The sequence below is a fragment of the Podarcis melisellensis genome (genome assembly GCF_964234715.1).
Source record: "Podarcis melisellensis genome assembly, chromosome: 1".
NCBI classification, from domain to species: domain Eukaryota; kingdom Metazoa; phylum Chordata; class Lepidosauria; order Squamata; family Lacertidae; genus Podarcis; species Podarcis melisellensis.
Genome location: NC_138528.1, coordinates 29,073,980 through 29,089,452, shown reverse-complemented (window position 1 = coordinate 29,089,452; position 15,473 = coordinate 29,073,980). Strand labels below are relative to the sequence as shown.

General features: G+C 42.3%; 1 protein-coding gene across 3 annotated transcripts in view; it reads right to left on the bottom strand.

Annotated features, from left to right (window-relative positions):
- SPTLC2 (serine palmitoyltransferase long chain base subunit 2) overlaps positions 1-15,220 on the bottom strand; it is a 67,638-nt gene extending 52,418 nt beyond the window's left edge. Inside the window, exon 1 of one of the 3 annotated variants that reach the window (XM_081912206.1) lies at positions 15,046-15,220. Coding sequence is in view for 1 of the 3 variants with exons in the window: in XM_081912205.1 (XP_081768331.1) it covers positions 10,294-10,416 (123 nt within the window). In the remaining 2 variants the exon portion in view is untranslated. Of the gene's footprint in view, positions 1-3,648; positions 3,669-10,293; positions 10,502-15,045 lie in introns of those variants that run through there. The other 2 variants (XM_081912205.1, XM_081912207.1) reach the window with 2 other exon arrangements.
- Between the last annotated feature and the right edge of the window lie 253 nt (positions 15,221-15,473).

Sequence of the window (15,473 nt, the reverse complement as noted above, 5' to 3'; positions counted from 1 at the left end):
CTTGGATAAACACTCTTTCATTCTAGTTTGTTACATTTTGTATGCTAATGTGCACTACACTTATCAGGATTTTATTGGCTCGCATTCCTGAACAGAATATTCTGTTCTCCTTTTGATGCTCCAAAATTTCAGATAATGATTTAGTGGTAAGGCCAATGAGATGTTTAGAAGCACACAATATCCCAGGTTCTTGCACAAGTAAATCCTTCCTGCAATGTTGCCAACAAACATAGCAATCCATTTGGTGAATTTCAATGAACAAAATGTTTCATAACACAAACTAGAAGACTGCCTTTATATTAATATATAGCCTAGATTGGCTAAGAATGAAGCATTAACATGCATAAAATCATAGCTCTAATAAAATACAACATATAAGCTACTTGCTTTCTATCTTCTTCAGAGCTTTAGGTCACAGATGTGCATTCTTGGGATTGCTTCATAACAGTAACCAATCTTGTTTGAATTGTTCAAATAGTAATCTCAGTTAACAGCTTGTATTTAGTGTGCCAAGAAAAGATGGGAGGGTCCGAGAGTAAGAAACCTGGTCATACCAAACATCTCTTAGAATCAAAGAATTGTAGAGTTGGAAGGGTACCCAAGTGTCATCTAATCCAACCCCCTGCAATGCAGGAATCTCAACTAAAGCATCCATGCCAAATGGTCATCCAACCTCTGCTTTAAAACTTTCCAAGGACGGAGAGTCCACCACCTTCTAAGGGAATCCGTTCCACTGTTGAACTCTTTTCTTTGAGGAAAAAAACAGTTTTAGTAAATCCTGTCAGCCTAGTAGGTAGGTAAAGGTAAAAAAGGTAAAAAAAAGTGTGGGTGGCACTGTGGGCTAAACCACCGAGCCTGTTGAGCTTGCTGATCGGAAGGTTGGTGGTTCAAAACCCCGCAACCGAGTGAGCTCTCATTGCTCTGTCCCAGCTCCTGCCAACCTAGCAGTTTGAAAGCATGCCAGCACAAGTTGAAAAATAGGTACCGCTCTGGTGGGAAGGTAAACACCATTTAAAAAAAAAAATGTTTTATTGATTTTTTATTTTTAACAATATTATAACATCTTATCTCCATTTATACATTTTTAGCTCCACCAAGCTACTCGACTTCCCTCCATTCCATTGTCTTGTTTTTATAAAACATATATTAATTTCACGCATTTATATCATCATAATTCTACATTTGTCCTATCTTATCATAAACTTGAAGAAAATAGAAAATTTATTATAATATACACTGCATGGTTTATCTCTGTCCTGCCTGTGTCTTTACATGTTTACAGTAACTGTCTATATACTGAATAAATTTGTTCCAATCTCTCTGAAACACTTGGTCACTCTGGTTTCAAATTTTCCCTGTCAGCTTTGCTAGTTCTGCATAGTCCATCATCTTCGTCTGCCATTCTTCCACCATCAGTAATTCTTGCTGTTTCCACTTTTGTACTAACAAAGTTCTAGTTGCCGTAGTGGCATACATAAACAATCTCTGGTCAACTTTAGATATTTCCTCTCCAATAAAACCCAACAAGAATGCTTCAGCTTTGTTGTTGTTGTTTTTAAAAAGTATACTTAAACATCTTTCCCCAAAATAATTTAACTTTATCACAAGTCTACCACATATGATAGAAGTCTCCTTTAATGTTACATTTCCAACAATTCTCTCATTTTATACATTCTAGCTAGTTTGGTTGAAGTTAAATACCATCTATAAATCATTTTCATTACATCTTCTTTCAATGCCATACATGCCATGAATTTAATTCCTTCATTCCATAATTTTGACCATGAATCAAATTGAATATTATACCCAAAATCTTTCACCCATTTTATCATTACCTCTTTTACTTCATCTTTTGTGTGCCATTGTAATAATAAATTATACGTTTTTGACAAAAAAAAATCTTTTACTTTCCAACAATTTGGTTTCTAGCTTAGATCAAGAGAAGGTAAATGCTGTTTTTGTGCGCTCTGGCTTCCATCACGGTGTTTCACTGTGCCAGAAGTGGTTTAGTCATGCTGGCCACTTGACCCGAAAACGCCAGCTCCCTCGGCCTGAAAGCAAGAGGAGCACCACATACCGTATTTTTCGTCCGATAAGGACGCACCTAGTTTTTTTGGGGGGGAAATAAAGGAAATTTCCCCCCCTTTATTTCCCCCCAAAAAACCAGGTCGGGGAATCCAAAGCAGGTCGGGGAACAGTGGGATGGCGGCGCTCTGCCTCCCCGCTGTCCCCTGAGCTTGTGGGGCTGGCACTGGGGAGAAGCTGGGGGAACTCCCGCAGGGCTCCCTAGGCTGTGGATTTCTGCCTGAAGCGCGGGGCGACCCCTCTCACTCTCCAAGCTTCAGCGAAAGCCTGCATTCGCCCCATAGGATGCACACAGATTTCCCCTTCATTTTTGGAGGGGAAAAAGTGCATCCTATAGGGAGAAAAAAGCAGAGGATAATACTGTTAAAATTAAACTATCTCAAGTTAAAGATTCTCAAAGAATCTGAAGGATGATAGTACGGCGAGAAGTAAAGACATGGAAACGGGGAACAAGTAAGCAAAAAAGAATACCATCACAGAAAAAGTGACCAGGGGGTTGTGCAGACCACAGCCTTCCTCTCACTTCTGAGTCTTTGTCAAGCTTTGGCCACATCCAAGATTTTCTCTTAAAATATTATTTAAAATTTTGTGTCCCTGTCTTCAGCTGCAAGGGGGCAAGTGACACAAAATTTTAAATAATATAAATAATATTCATTATAAAATATTATTTAAAATTTTGTGTCTCTTGCCACCTTGAAGCTGAAGATAGCTTATGATATTATGCTATTCATCTTTAAAAAACACTCATAATAAAGTAAATTGGAGAAACTGGCAGTATTAAAACATTCTCAGAAGTCAGTAGCCAAGCTTTCTGTGGAACAAAAAATGCTTTATGATCTTTACGAAAAAAGAAAAGGGAAGGGCCATACCCCTGTGGAAGAACACATACTTTACATGCAAACGGTCTGAAGTTCAACCCCCAGCATATACAGGAAGAGCTAGGATGGACTCCTGCCTGAAAACCTGAAGAGCTACCGCCAGCCAGTGTCAACAATATTTTCCTCAGTTCTGACCCCAATGTATCTGTGGTAGTTTCCTATAAGGCCTTCTCCTTGGGATAATGGAAGTATTGCTGACTTACATATTATGTGTGCATTACATTTCAGGTAAGGTAAAGGTAAAGGTACCCCTGCCCGTACGGGCCAGTCTTGCCAGACTCTGGGGTTGTGCGCCCATCTCACTCAAGAGGCCAGGGGCCAGCGCTGTCCGAAGTCACTTTCGGGTCACGTGGCCAGCGTGACATCGCTGCTCTGGCGAGCCAGAGCTGCACACGGAAACGCCGTTTACCTTCCCGCTAGAAAGCGGTCCCTATTTATCTACTTGCACCCGGAGGTGCTTTCGAACTGCTAGGTTGGCAGGCGCTGGGACCGAACAACGGGAGCGCACCCCGCCGCGGGGATTCGAACCGCCGACCTTTCGATCGGCAAGCCCTAGGCGCTGAGGCTTTAACCCACAGCGCCACCCGCGTCCCGCACATTTCAGGGGTAACACATAAATCCAAAATAGTCGAACAACCCTTTAAAACTGAGAAATGCCCCATAAAAATCATGGTGCAGCACTTACCAGCTACGGTACTTAGCCTTCCTCTTCAGTGCTTGATGTTGTTCCATGAAGTGATGGGAGAGGCTTGGGTGTATGATGGTGAGTTGCATGTGAAGTGGTTGGCTCTGATTTAGCTTCAGAAGTAGATTGCATGGGCTCGTTTGCTGCTGCGTTATTTTTTGTGAGAAACATGGTGATTAGCAACTGTCACTGTTATCCCTTGAGCTGCTCAAACATTTCTTGATAAAGACTGAAAGTGTCTGTAACACCATGTGTGATTTTGAGGCTTCGTTCCAGAAAGGGATCAAAGTCAGCAATCAAATCATTTAGGTGCTTTTCTGTTTGGAAGACTTGAGCGAATTCAAGCGGATTTAAACTTATAAAAGCACACAGTTAAATTACGGAACTTGCTCCCACAGAAGTGGTAATGGCCACCGGCTTAGACGGCTTTAAAAGAGAATTAGACAAACTCATGGAGGGCAGGGCTATCAATAGCTACTAGCCATGGTGACTATGCTCTACATCCAGTCAGAGGCTTCTGAATACCAGCTGCTGGAAACCACAAGAGAAGTGTTCCTGTGTTCGAATCCTGCTTGCTGGTTTCCCACAGGCAACTGTGAGAACAGGATGCTCTTCATTAGTCAATGTTTGTCCAAGACCCTCAATTATTCAACTACTTCCTTGACGCCAACAAAGCAATCAACCCCCACTCGCCAGAATATCTGGACAATATGTTCCACTTTGTTGTTGATTGTTGGAAAACACTCAAAGCCATTTCGACATTATTTTCATAAGTTTCACCAGCATGCATTCACTGATCACTCAATGTAAGTAATGCAACTAGCCTTGTTTAAGTTGCCTTGAATCTGCGAAACACAACTCAGTCGAGAGGTTGGATAATGGAGGTCATATTGGGGGAGAGAAATACAATTTCAACACTGTTAAGGACAAAGTGGGTTGCCTCGGGGTGGCTAGGAGCACCGTCCAAAATCAGTAACAGTTTAAAGTCCAGTTGTTTCTCTTCAAGGTAGAACTTCACCATGGGAATGAAGCACTTGTGAAACCAATCCAAAAATGCTCCTGCAGTCATCTAAGTCTCTTTACTTGAACACAGGAAGGTTATTTTTGTTCTTGCCTTTTAGGACTTTGGGGGTTTTCTGACCTGTACAGCAAACCTGATTTATTAAATGCTCAACTGTATTGCCACACCATCTTTAGCTGCTTTGAAGCCAGGGATTTTTTTTCCTGTTTTGGAGATGTAAGTCTGGTCAGGCATTCCCCCCTAACCCAAAAGAGGCCCATCTTGACAGCATCAGAAACTTGTTCAGGAAAATATCCCTTTTCAGCTTCTTTAATTGCTCAGGGTAGGCTTTTGCTGCCTCTTTGTCTGCAGAAGCAGCTCCACCAATTATGTCCACGTTTTTGAGGTGTGAGTGGTACCTAAAACTGTCATACTGTCATGGCTGGCTTTGAATTCCTTCCCAGGCTGCCGATCCATAGCAGAAGGTTTGAAGAGTGCCTACATACAGGTTGAGAGTCTTTTGTCTCAACATGACAAGCACATGTTTACAGTCCATGTCTTCCAGTCATAAGTATAATGTCTCTGCAGTCTTCACTAAAGCCTTGCAACACCTGCTGTCACAGCCTCACAGGTTTCTCTCTTGAACCTTGATGGCACAGATGCTGGATTCATTGCAGCTATATTTCCACGCCACACTGGAGACCGACATGCCATCCTCTCAAACAGCTCAACGCAGCCACTTTTTCTTGCAGTGTTGGAACCAATCATTGTCTCCAATGTTGCACACCAGTGGAGGGACCTGGCTTGCATTTCATGGCCATGCTTTTTAATCTCCAAGGCTGCACACACCCTCCAGCTGCACCTCTACACTCTCTCCCAAGGCTGCTGCATTCACCCTGCACCTCCAAACACTCCCCCCCAAGGTGAGTGCAATGGTGCAATGGGTTTGTTGACTTTCCCGTTGGATGCTCACCTTTTTACAGACAAGTGCATAAAGTTGAAATTCTGTATGTTAAATGTGCATAAGCTGCAACTTGACTGTATAAGCTCTGCTCATTGCTAAAGCAGTGCTTGCTTTGAGTGACAAAGTCACATTGAGACAGAGGCACAACTCACAGAGCAAGAAGGATAAAGGGCTCATAAAAGGAGATATGAGCTAAACTGCATAGGTTCCAAACCAGTTAAGGCTATAAAGCTAAGAATCTGCACTATGAACCGAGTCTAGAAACTATATAAACAGTGCAATTAGACATATGCTCCTTTAAAATGAACAGCAAAGTACAATTCCTTGTGTTGATTATAAACTTGCAGACATAAGAACTACCGGTATATGTAACTCAGGGATGAGAGGTTGCAATAAATAGACTGATAATTTATTTCTCTAATTATATGAAGATGGTGTCAAAACGCTTTATTCCAGTTATTTATTCTGAACTCTTGGGATACAGCAACTTGGAAATCTTCCTCCAAAAGAGGTTTATCAAAAAAAGAAAGCCAGATACAGGTCAGTAGCTGGTCATGAACTTACCTTTTTCTCTTTTTTTAGTAGGGAGCCATTCAACACCCTGAATGAGGTTACATAATCCCAGCTATTCAGTGATCCCAATGCTGTATTCCCCTGGTACCCAGACATGTGTTATCTTAAGGGATTTCCCCTTTCTTGCTCCAACTGACAACTTAAATGCAAATTCCCAGTGAGCAGACATGGCCACTATGAATGTGGCTGCTATATAGCAAGGAGAAACTCTCTCTCTATTGAAGCAAATATAGATTGACTACCCTAGATATACAAAGTAACTGATTTAAGAGGGGACTGACAGGGCTGGCACCAAGCCTGCACTATTCTGCTACGCATTGAACAGAAACGAGGATAAATTAAGACACAGTATGCAGTGCAATTAAGTACTGTCCCAAGTCTCAAACCTAGGAAGGTTATGCTATACATACGGCAGACTCACAAGACATGAGGTGTCCTACCAAAGAATGCACAAAAGTAGTCACTAAGTATGCCATGCTGACTGCCCATCCCCAAATGTCCTTTCCTTTCTGGGAGTGAAGGAGTCAACCAAGATGAGACTCAGACAGGCTCTAACAATAATTGTGTACATGGTTACCAAAAGCTCTCAATGTGTGAAAATGCAGGAAGCTATGGAAGTTGCTCTGAAGGAACGGTTTCCGGCTGGGTAAGCCAACTGTTTCTGCTCATAGGAGCTAGCAGGAACTAAAAACCACGGGCTGGTGGTAGTGCATTCAGTTCCTTACATTTCAGGCTAGCAATTCAAAATGTTAGAATTAAAGAGGGGTTGCTCTTTACCTAAGATTGGCAAGATGAAAGAACAATGCAGGACATGATTTCTCTTCCTGCTTTTTGACACAATTCATAACTCAAGCTAGAAATGTAGAATGTTTAAAATCATAGCAGTTCTTTGTAATAACATTCAGTGTATTAGAAATTCAAAGAATGCCCTGTAGCTGGCAGAACCACTCTTTTCTAATGTGTTTTATGGTCTGACCCTCTCTATTGCTGCTCAGAAGTTCCACCACGTTCAGTGGAACTTATTCACATTTAAGTGTATATAGAACTTCAGAAAAACATGGTGAGAACTCATTTGTAGAAAAGTTGGAAGTCTTGTAACTTGAACACATGTTACTCAGTTGTTTTATATAAAACTTTTTTGCACCATTGTGAAAGTGTGCTTTACTTATTTATCAACAAAAATCTTTATATACTGCTATTCCTTAAAATTCAGAGTAGTTTACAACATGCGTACATAAAACCATACAAGAAAAACCACACAGAAAGTTATAATCAGAGACCCAGTAACTATTAGCAAAATATCTTTTCCTCATTGCAAGGTTGGTGACACAGAAAGGTTTTCAACAGGTGCTTAAATTTTAAAACAAAGTGCCTGCTAAGCATCTGTTCAATGATAAGTTCACAGGACTGGGCCAATAAAACAAAAGACACAGTTTCTAGTTGCTGTCAAATGAGTTTCATCAACTTAGGGGATAACCAACCACACTCCTGCAGATAATTTCAGTGATTGACCACAGCCACCACAGGTGCTTTAAAAATGGTGTCACATATTGTTGGCCATGTGGCCCCATGAACAGTCTTGCTGCTGCATTTTGCTCTGATTGGAATTTCTGAACGAAGTTCAATAACATTTCCACACAGAGCATGTTGCAGTATCAGGCTATCCCTGTGCAACAATGGCCATAGCTTGCAACCCAGGCAGAACTGGTAAAAGGCACTTCTAGTCACAGAGGACAACTGAGCATCTAGTGATGGAGATGTATCCGGGTGCTCCCAAGCTATGCACCTGCTCCTTCAGAGGGAGTACAACCCTATGCAGAACAGATAACTTTCCAGTCTCCTAGGTAGGGGAATCACCCACTCCAAGAGCCTCTCCTTCCAGGATTCAAATACAGTTTATTGGCCCATATCCAGTCCATCAGTTCATTCAGACACCAATCCAGAGTTTTCACAACTTCTCTAGATTCAAATGCTGTGAGAAACATAGGCGCATGTGTGTTTGTGTGTCACAGGTTCTAAATGAAGGATCTTACATACCCAAAATCTGATTTAAGCATGACCCTTGGTTAGTATTATTATTTATTAAATTTGTATACAACCCTATACCCACTTTCCCAGAAACTGGAAGCAGATACTGCACCTGAGACACAGTTTCTAGCTAGCCTATTAAAACAGGTCTCAGTACAAACTGCCATAGAACATATGCTTCATGTGAACATGTAGTTTTCTTCATTTGCCTGGATAAGGAATGTCCAAAATGCATAGTTTTCTCACTTATTGTAAATGTTTAATATTTGGGCTTTTAACAAAAAAATATATGTTTGCAGGGAAAGGTTGAACAGTCTTAAAATTCAAAATGGAAAAGGTCAAAAGGCATGAAGTGAATCAAATATTAAAAACAATGTGTTCACTGAACTTATACAAAGTCCAAGATATTAATTCATTCAGTCTGAATAAATTTAGATCACGTCAAAAAATGCATATACAGGAGTACTAATACAGTATTATGGTGAGACTGGACTTCATGGATGGCCAGTAGAAAATGATGGTTGTCTACCAAGGTCATCCAGATACCTCACAAGGTTGTTGAGGAATAAAAGAAAGTTTGTACAATGAAGTGATTGTCACCAGAAGACAACGGCAGTAGTAATCAGTAAACATTTGTCAGCGTTGCATACAAGTGAAACAGAGCAAATCAAAACACAGTAATAGGGCAGCAAGTTTACTCACTAGTAAGTGTATGTAGGATAGACTTGAAGGCTACTAAATTCTGCAAGTCTTACTTTTAAATAAACTTACATATGATCAAGCTACAAGAAGAAAAGCAGCAAAACACAATAAATCATAACCAAACTAAGTGTCAATAATGGCCAGAACATCTTAAGATATAAAAAGTAGTACAACTACTAAACACACTTCAATTTCAAGCATCAGTTCCAGAAATAAGTTATACACACAGTAAACTGGAGCAGGATTCATGGCTTTTATATAAAGGACCAAAATGTGGCCTTAATTAGAAATTCAGTGTTTCTTTTTTGTTTTACCACACACACACACACACACACACACACACACACACACAGCATGCCAAATTCAGAGGGTTGCACCCCTGTGACCCCCCCCCCAAAAAAAACTATAGAAGAAACAGCTTCAGGCTGCTGTGAATGCAGTTAAATAAAGAGGATCAAATAGGTGGCAGATCCCCTTCTTACCTGGCCCCGTGGCTTATAGAAGTCTAGATACGGGAGTCTCATCCCTACCCCCCACCAAACTGGGGACCACAATTTACCCTTCTGCCCCTAATTCCTGCCACTTCCACTCCTGTCCTGGGGCTTCCCCCTTGATCTGAATATGAAGCTCGGGCAAAAAGACCATTTTGTGGGGGCGGTGGTGACAGGCCTGCCCTCGTGCCATCCTTTTATTAATCAGGATGCATTGGAATGGGGGTGAAGGAAACTCGCCTTCCAGCCCCGGAAGAGAGTAAGCAGCTGTCTTAGCCTGGAAACCTCAACGAAAGCAGCCAGTAAGGCCGGCGCTGTACTCCTTCCTTCTTGAATGCGAAGAGGAAATTCGGCTACTGAAACCAGAGGAGTTAATTTCGAGACACGAAGTGTGCGTGTCCCTGCGGAAATCATCCTGGGCTTCCAAAGCCAGGAAAGGGAAGAAAGGAAGGAAGGAAAGGAAGGGAAGAGAAGAGAAGAGAAGGACGCCAGGTCCGGGTTAGATTAACTCCCCGTCCCCTCGAGGAAAAGAAAGGAAAAGGCACTTTTGCTTCCCTCCGTCCCTTCCTGGAGCGGGGAGTCGCCTGACTCTGCCAGCCTCGAGCGTTCCTCTCGGCCACGCCAAGGAGGGCAGGGCAGGCGGGAAGAGGCAGCCGAAGGAGCCTCTGTGTCGCTCCAGGCCATCCTTCTCCCTCTTTCCCCACTGCGGGGGACGCCAGAGGCAAGCGCGGCCCAGCCCAAGAACCTCGCCCTGAGGCGAGACTCCGGCCCAAGCGGACGGGTGCCGGGACCGAGCAGGCCGCGGCCTGGGTTCCGCTCTGGGGAGGGGCCGCTCGGCAGCGGCAGCAGGGCGCGCCCGGCAGAAGAGCCCCGTCGACCCGCCTCACCTGGCCGTGGGGCTCCGCTCCTGGGAAGCCTCGCACGTAGCCGTTCTTCAGGCCGTGGTGCCCGGTGAGGCTGCAGCCGTTGGCGCGGGGCTCCCCGCTCAGCTTCTCGGCGCCGCGCTCCATCTTGCCGGCTCAGTCAGTCAGTCAGCGGCCAACAGCCGAGAAACCAACCACCGCCCGTCCCTGCCTTGGTAATATCGCACCGGAAACGCAGCCGGAAGCGCCCGCCAATGACAGGCGGGAACGTCACGGCGGGGCGGGGTCGGAGCGTATTACTACACTGACACGGTGGGGTGGGGTGGTGCGCAGAGTGGAAACGCCCTCGAATGCCAAGCCGGGCGGCGGGACCCAGATGCCTAAGCTCGGCGGCTCGGCGCCCCGAGATTCGAGAGGGCCAATCCCGAAGAAGGCGGTGTCGGTATCGGGGCGGGGTTAAGCGGATGGACGGTCCAATCGTAGCAGAGAGGGGGCGGGACTAGCACGAATCGCCCCGTGAAGGAGGAGCAGAGGCTGGTCTGGCTTGTGCCGGCGAGGCGGAGCTAAAAAAAAGCCGCTGAGGTGGTTGTCTGCGGCGGTTCGAGCCCGACCTTAGGGGTGCGATTCGGTATGGCGTTGCCACAGAACGATGCATTGAATTTAAAGCCCGTTTGGCCATTGAGCTCTTTCCTACTGGAATATTTATTTTTGAAATAAGCTAAATTCACCTCGACAAACCTAGACAGCATCTTAAAAAGCAGAGACATCACCTTGTCCGCATAGTTAAAGCTATGGTTTTCCCAGTAGTGATGTATGGAAGTGAGAGCTGGACCATAAAGAAGGCTGATCGCCGAAGAATTGATGCTTTTGAATTGTGGTGCTGGAGGAGACTCTTGAGAGTCCCATGGACTGCAAGAAGATCAAACCTCTCCATTCTGAAGGAAATCAGCCCTGAGTGCTCACTGGAAGGACAGAACGTGAAGCTGAGGCTCCAGTACTTTGGCCACCTCATGAGAAGAGAAGACTCCCTGGAAAAGACCCTGATGTTGGGAAAGATGGAGGGCACAAGGAGAAGGGGACGACAGAGGACGAGATGGTTGGACAGTGTTCTCGAAGCTACCAGCATGAGTTTGACCAAACTGCAGGAGGCAGTGGAAGACAGGAGTGCCTGGCGTGCTCTGGTCCATGGGGTCACGAAGAGTCGGACACAACTAAATGACTAAACAACAACAAAATTTCACCTCTCCTGGCTGAGATTGCGGTTGCCAAGACGATGCTGCCACCTGAAATGGCTTTTCTGTTTCACACTCTTCGGCATGGATCCCGGACAGGCGATTTGGCAAAGGGGAGCTGGAAACTTTTGGTTTTTTTAAAGAAGCTGCTGCTTCTTCTTCTCAAAGCTTTTTGAACAAGCGAACAGTCTGCGGGTGAGATGGGTTACTCCACACTTACACATGTTATTAGGAACTGTATGTGTGGCTGCATTATTACAGAGGAGAAGGCCTGCTGGCCCACTCATGAGGCAGAGTGAAGCGGCCACCTCGGGCGACAGAACATTTATACACTTCTTGATTGTAAACAAACAAACAAGCCTCAAAGCAGTTTACGAAAAGACAGAATAATAAAATCAAGAAAAAAATACAATACTTTTTAAAAAATAAAAAGTTATAATACTGAAACAGATTAAAATGAACACCAGTATTCCTTTTTTAAAGAAATTTTTATTAGATTTTACAATTTAATATACAACACATTTATCATATAAAAGAGAAAAAATAAAAGAAACTGAAACCACCCCACCCCGATCCCAGGACTTCCCTCAACTTCCCCTTCTGGTTCTTTAAATATTTGCTACTTCTGCTTAATTTTTATCTTATTTTTATGATCTTTTAGCTAAATGCTCTTACATTCTTATCATTATTATACCATTTTTTTCAAATTACATCTTACACTTGATTAATTTCCATATTCTTTTTTCTTAACCTTTACACTTGTTTCCTTAATTTTAAGTGTTTACTCAAACCCTGCTAGTGAGTCCATTTCTTTACAATATTTCTGTAGATACAACATGAATGGTTCCCAGCCTTTTTTAAAGTCTTCATTATCATTGTCTTTGAGTCTTCCCGGAAGTTTCGCCATTTCTGCATATTCCATAAATTTGACTTGCCATTCTTCTTTCTTTGGAATCTTGTCATCTTTCCATTTTTGAGCTAATAGAATCCTAGCCGCCGTTATAGCATACATGAATAACTTCTTCTGCTCTTTTGGCAATTCCTGTCCTATAATGGCTAACAAAAAAACTTCTGATTTTTTAACAAAAGTTATTTTATACATCTTCTTGAATTCATTATATATCATTTCCCAATAGTTTATGATTACTTTACAGTTCCACCACATATGATGAAACGTACGTTCTTTATCTTTACACTTCCAGCACTTATTGGAACTTGGTTTTATACATTGTTGCAAGTTTAACAGGTGTCATATACCATCGATAAATCATTTTCATATAATTCTCTTTCAGACTTGTACAATCAGTAAATTTTAAATCCACTTTCCATAGTTTTTCCCAATCTTCCATTTGTATAACATGTCCTAAATCTTGTGCCCATTTAATCATAACACATTTGACCTCTTCATATTTGGTTTCCCATTCTAGCAATAAATTATACATCTTCAATATTTTGGTATTGTCACCTACAATTTCTCTTTGAAATCTAGACAGAGTGTAACTGAATCCTTTCTTTTTATCTTCTTTAAATACCTAATTTACTCGAAAATACTGCAACCAGTCATTGACATGTTCTCGAATCTCTTCAAAATCTTTCAGTTTTAATTTCCCTTCTATTTCTATTAAGAGATCTCTATATGTAAGCCATTTTTCTTTCCTATTTATTTTTTTAATTGATGTTGCTTCTGTTGGTGACAACTAATCTAATAAATCTTTATCTTTCCCAGACCTTTAGAAGTGATCTCCTGATTATATGATTGTAAAATCTTTTATGCACTTTCTCTTTATCATGCCACAAATACGCATGCCATCCAAATCTGTTATGTCCTTTAATATCTAACAAATCTGTATTTTCTAATTTAATCCAGTCCCGGATCCAAGCAATGCTAGCCAATTTATGTCTTTCAGGACCGGTGTTATGTGGGCTCAGTGGCCACTCCCAGTCACCAGTCTAGCTGCCACATTCTGGATTAGTTGTAGTTTCCGGGTCACCTTCAAAGGTAGCTCTGGCGAGACAGTCCGCGGGCAGGTAGGGTCTCGGCCTGCGTACCAAGTGGAGCAGGTAGACAGCTACTCAAAGTATAAACCCTGGGTAAATGGGCCTGAAACCCCTGGAATCTTGCACTGCTTAGAGATCGGGATGGTAGGCAATAATATGAATTCTACACCTCTGTGAGACTAAAGATTCATAGAGAATATGCTCTCTAGAGTCTTGCTGAATGGTCTGCAGGTGAGCAAAGTGCAAGACTGGTGGATTTGTAGCCAATTACATTGCATGATTTTAAATTTATTTTCTAATTGCTTCATACCCTCCAACATTTCTCTGATGAAAATAGGGATGTTCTAAATAATAATAATAATAATAATAATAATAATAATAATAATAATGGTGTGGTTCTTGTTGTTAATTTATACCCCACCCATCAGACTGGGTTGTCCCAGCCACTCTGGGTGGCTTCCAACATATGTAAAATAATAATAAAACATTAACTGTTTTTTAAAAAAACTTCCCTTTCCTTCAGATGTCTAATAAAGGTTGTATAGTTAGTTATCTCCTTGGCTTGGGGGTTGCATAACTCCATACCCTCCAGCATTTCTCTGCTGAAAGTAGGGACATCCTAATTCTAGGATCAAATCAGAAACTGGGATGCCTTCTGTAAATCCAGGACTGTACCTGGAAAATAGGGGACACTTGGATGGTCTGTTTTGCAGATAAAGAGGTTTCAGTCAGAATAACCCCCCTTTCCCCTAGTTGCAGGCACAGCACATTTGTCTCTCTGTTATATTCACTCCAACTTCCTGATGATGTCACTCTTGTGTGAATGTGTCTTAAAAACAATGCAAGAATTTAGTCTTACTTCCTGGTGCAGCATTTCCTGACTAAATGAAAACACGTAACCGCACGTAAAAGGAAGAGAGAGAAACTTGGAAGTAGTGCACCACAAAGGACACAGGACAGACAAGCATCACATAAGAATGAAAGGCAAGAGAAAATATTCTTCATTGTTTAGTCTTGTCTGAGGCTAGAAAAGGTTGAGGTCTGCCTACCATTAACTAATCAGAAGTATAAGCAATAACAGAGATGTTCTGTATACCTCAACTGCTTGCGTACTGTTACCTATTTTTCTATGTCTTACGTGCACACACACACATGTTATTCTATGACAATAGCTACATTCAGTGTTTGAACAAAGTTTCTGCCATTGAAAACAAAATGGTTGGGGAAGATAAAATATGCAAGTCTGCAATATATTCAAGACTGATTTCCGTATTTATTTATTCCCCATCTCTCTGCCTTATATCCAGAGGCAGTTCACAACAAAATGTACAAATCCATTCAAGAAATAAAATCAATAAAATCAAAGCATTATTAGAAACAAAAAGGGTGAGGAAAGATCAAAGGAAACCGCCGCAAAATAGCATTAAATTGGAACACTGGTAGGATAAATCAAATGCCTTCAAAATGTCAGATCTAGCACTTTATAGGTCAATGCAAGCACTCTGAATTATGGGTGAGAATATGGTATAAAATAGTACAGTGGTACCTTGGTTTAGGAACTTAATTCATTCCAGAAGTCCGTTCTTAAACCGAAACCGTTCTTAAACTGAGGCGTGCTTTCCCTAATGAGGCCTCCCGCCACTAATGCCCTTCCGCCAGTCGGCTTCCGTTCTTAGACCGAGGTAAAGTTCGCAAACTGGAACACTACTTCCGGTTTTGCGGAGTTCGTAAACCGAATAGTTCATAAACAGGGCTGTTCATAAACCGAGGAACCACTGTATTCTGAATGCTCCCCACAGTGACTACCTGAGTGAAATTTACAGGCACTAGAATTGCGACTCAATATACAGACAACACCTTTTCACTGGAGGGGAACACTTCTCTTAGTACTAGCCTTCCCTTTCTTTCTTTCATGGATGGACCATCCCTCAGTGGTCGAGAGCATTTGCTCTATAACCAGCATTTCCAGGAAGG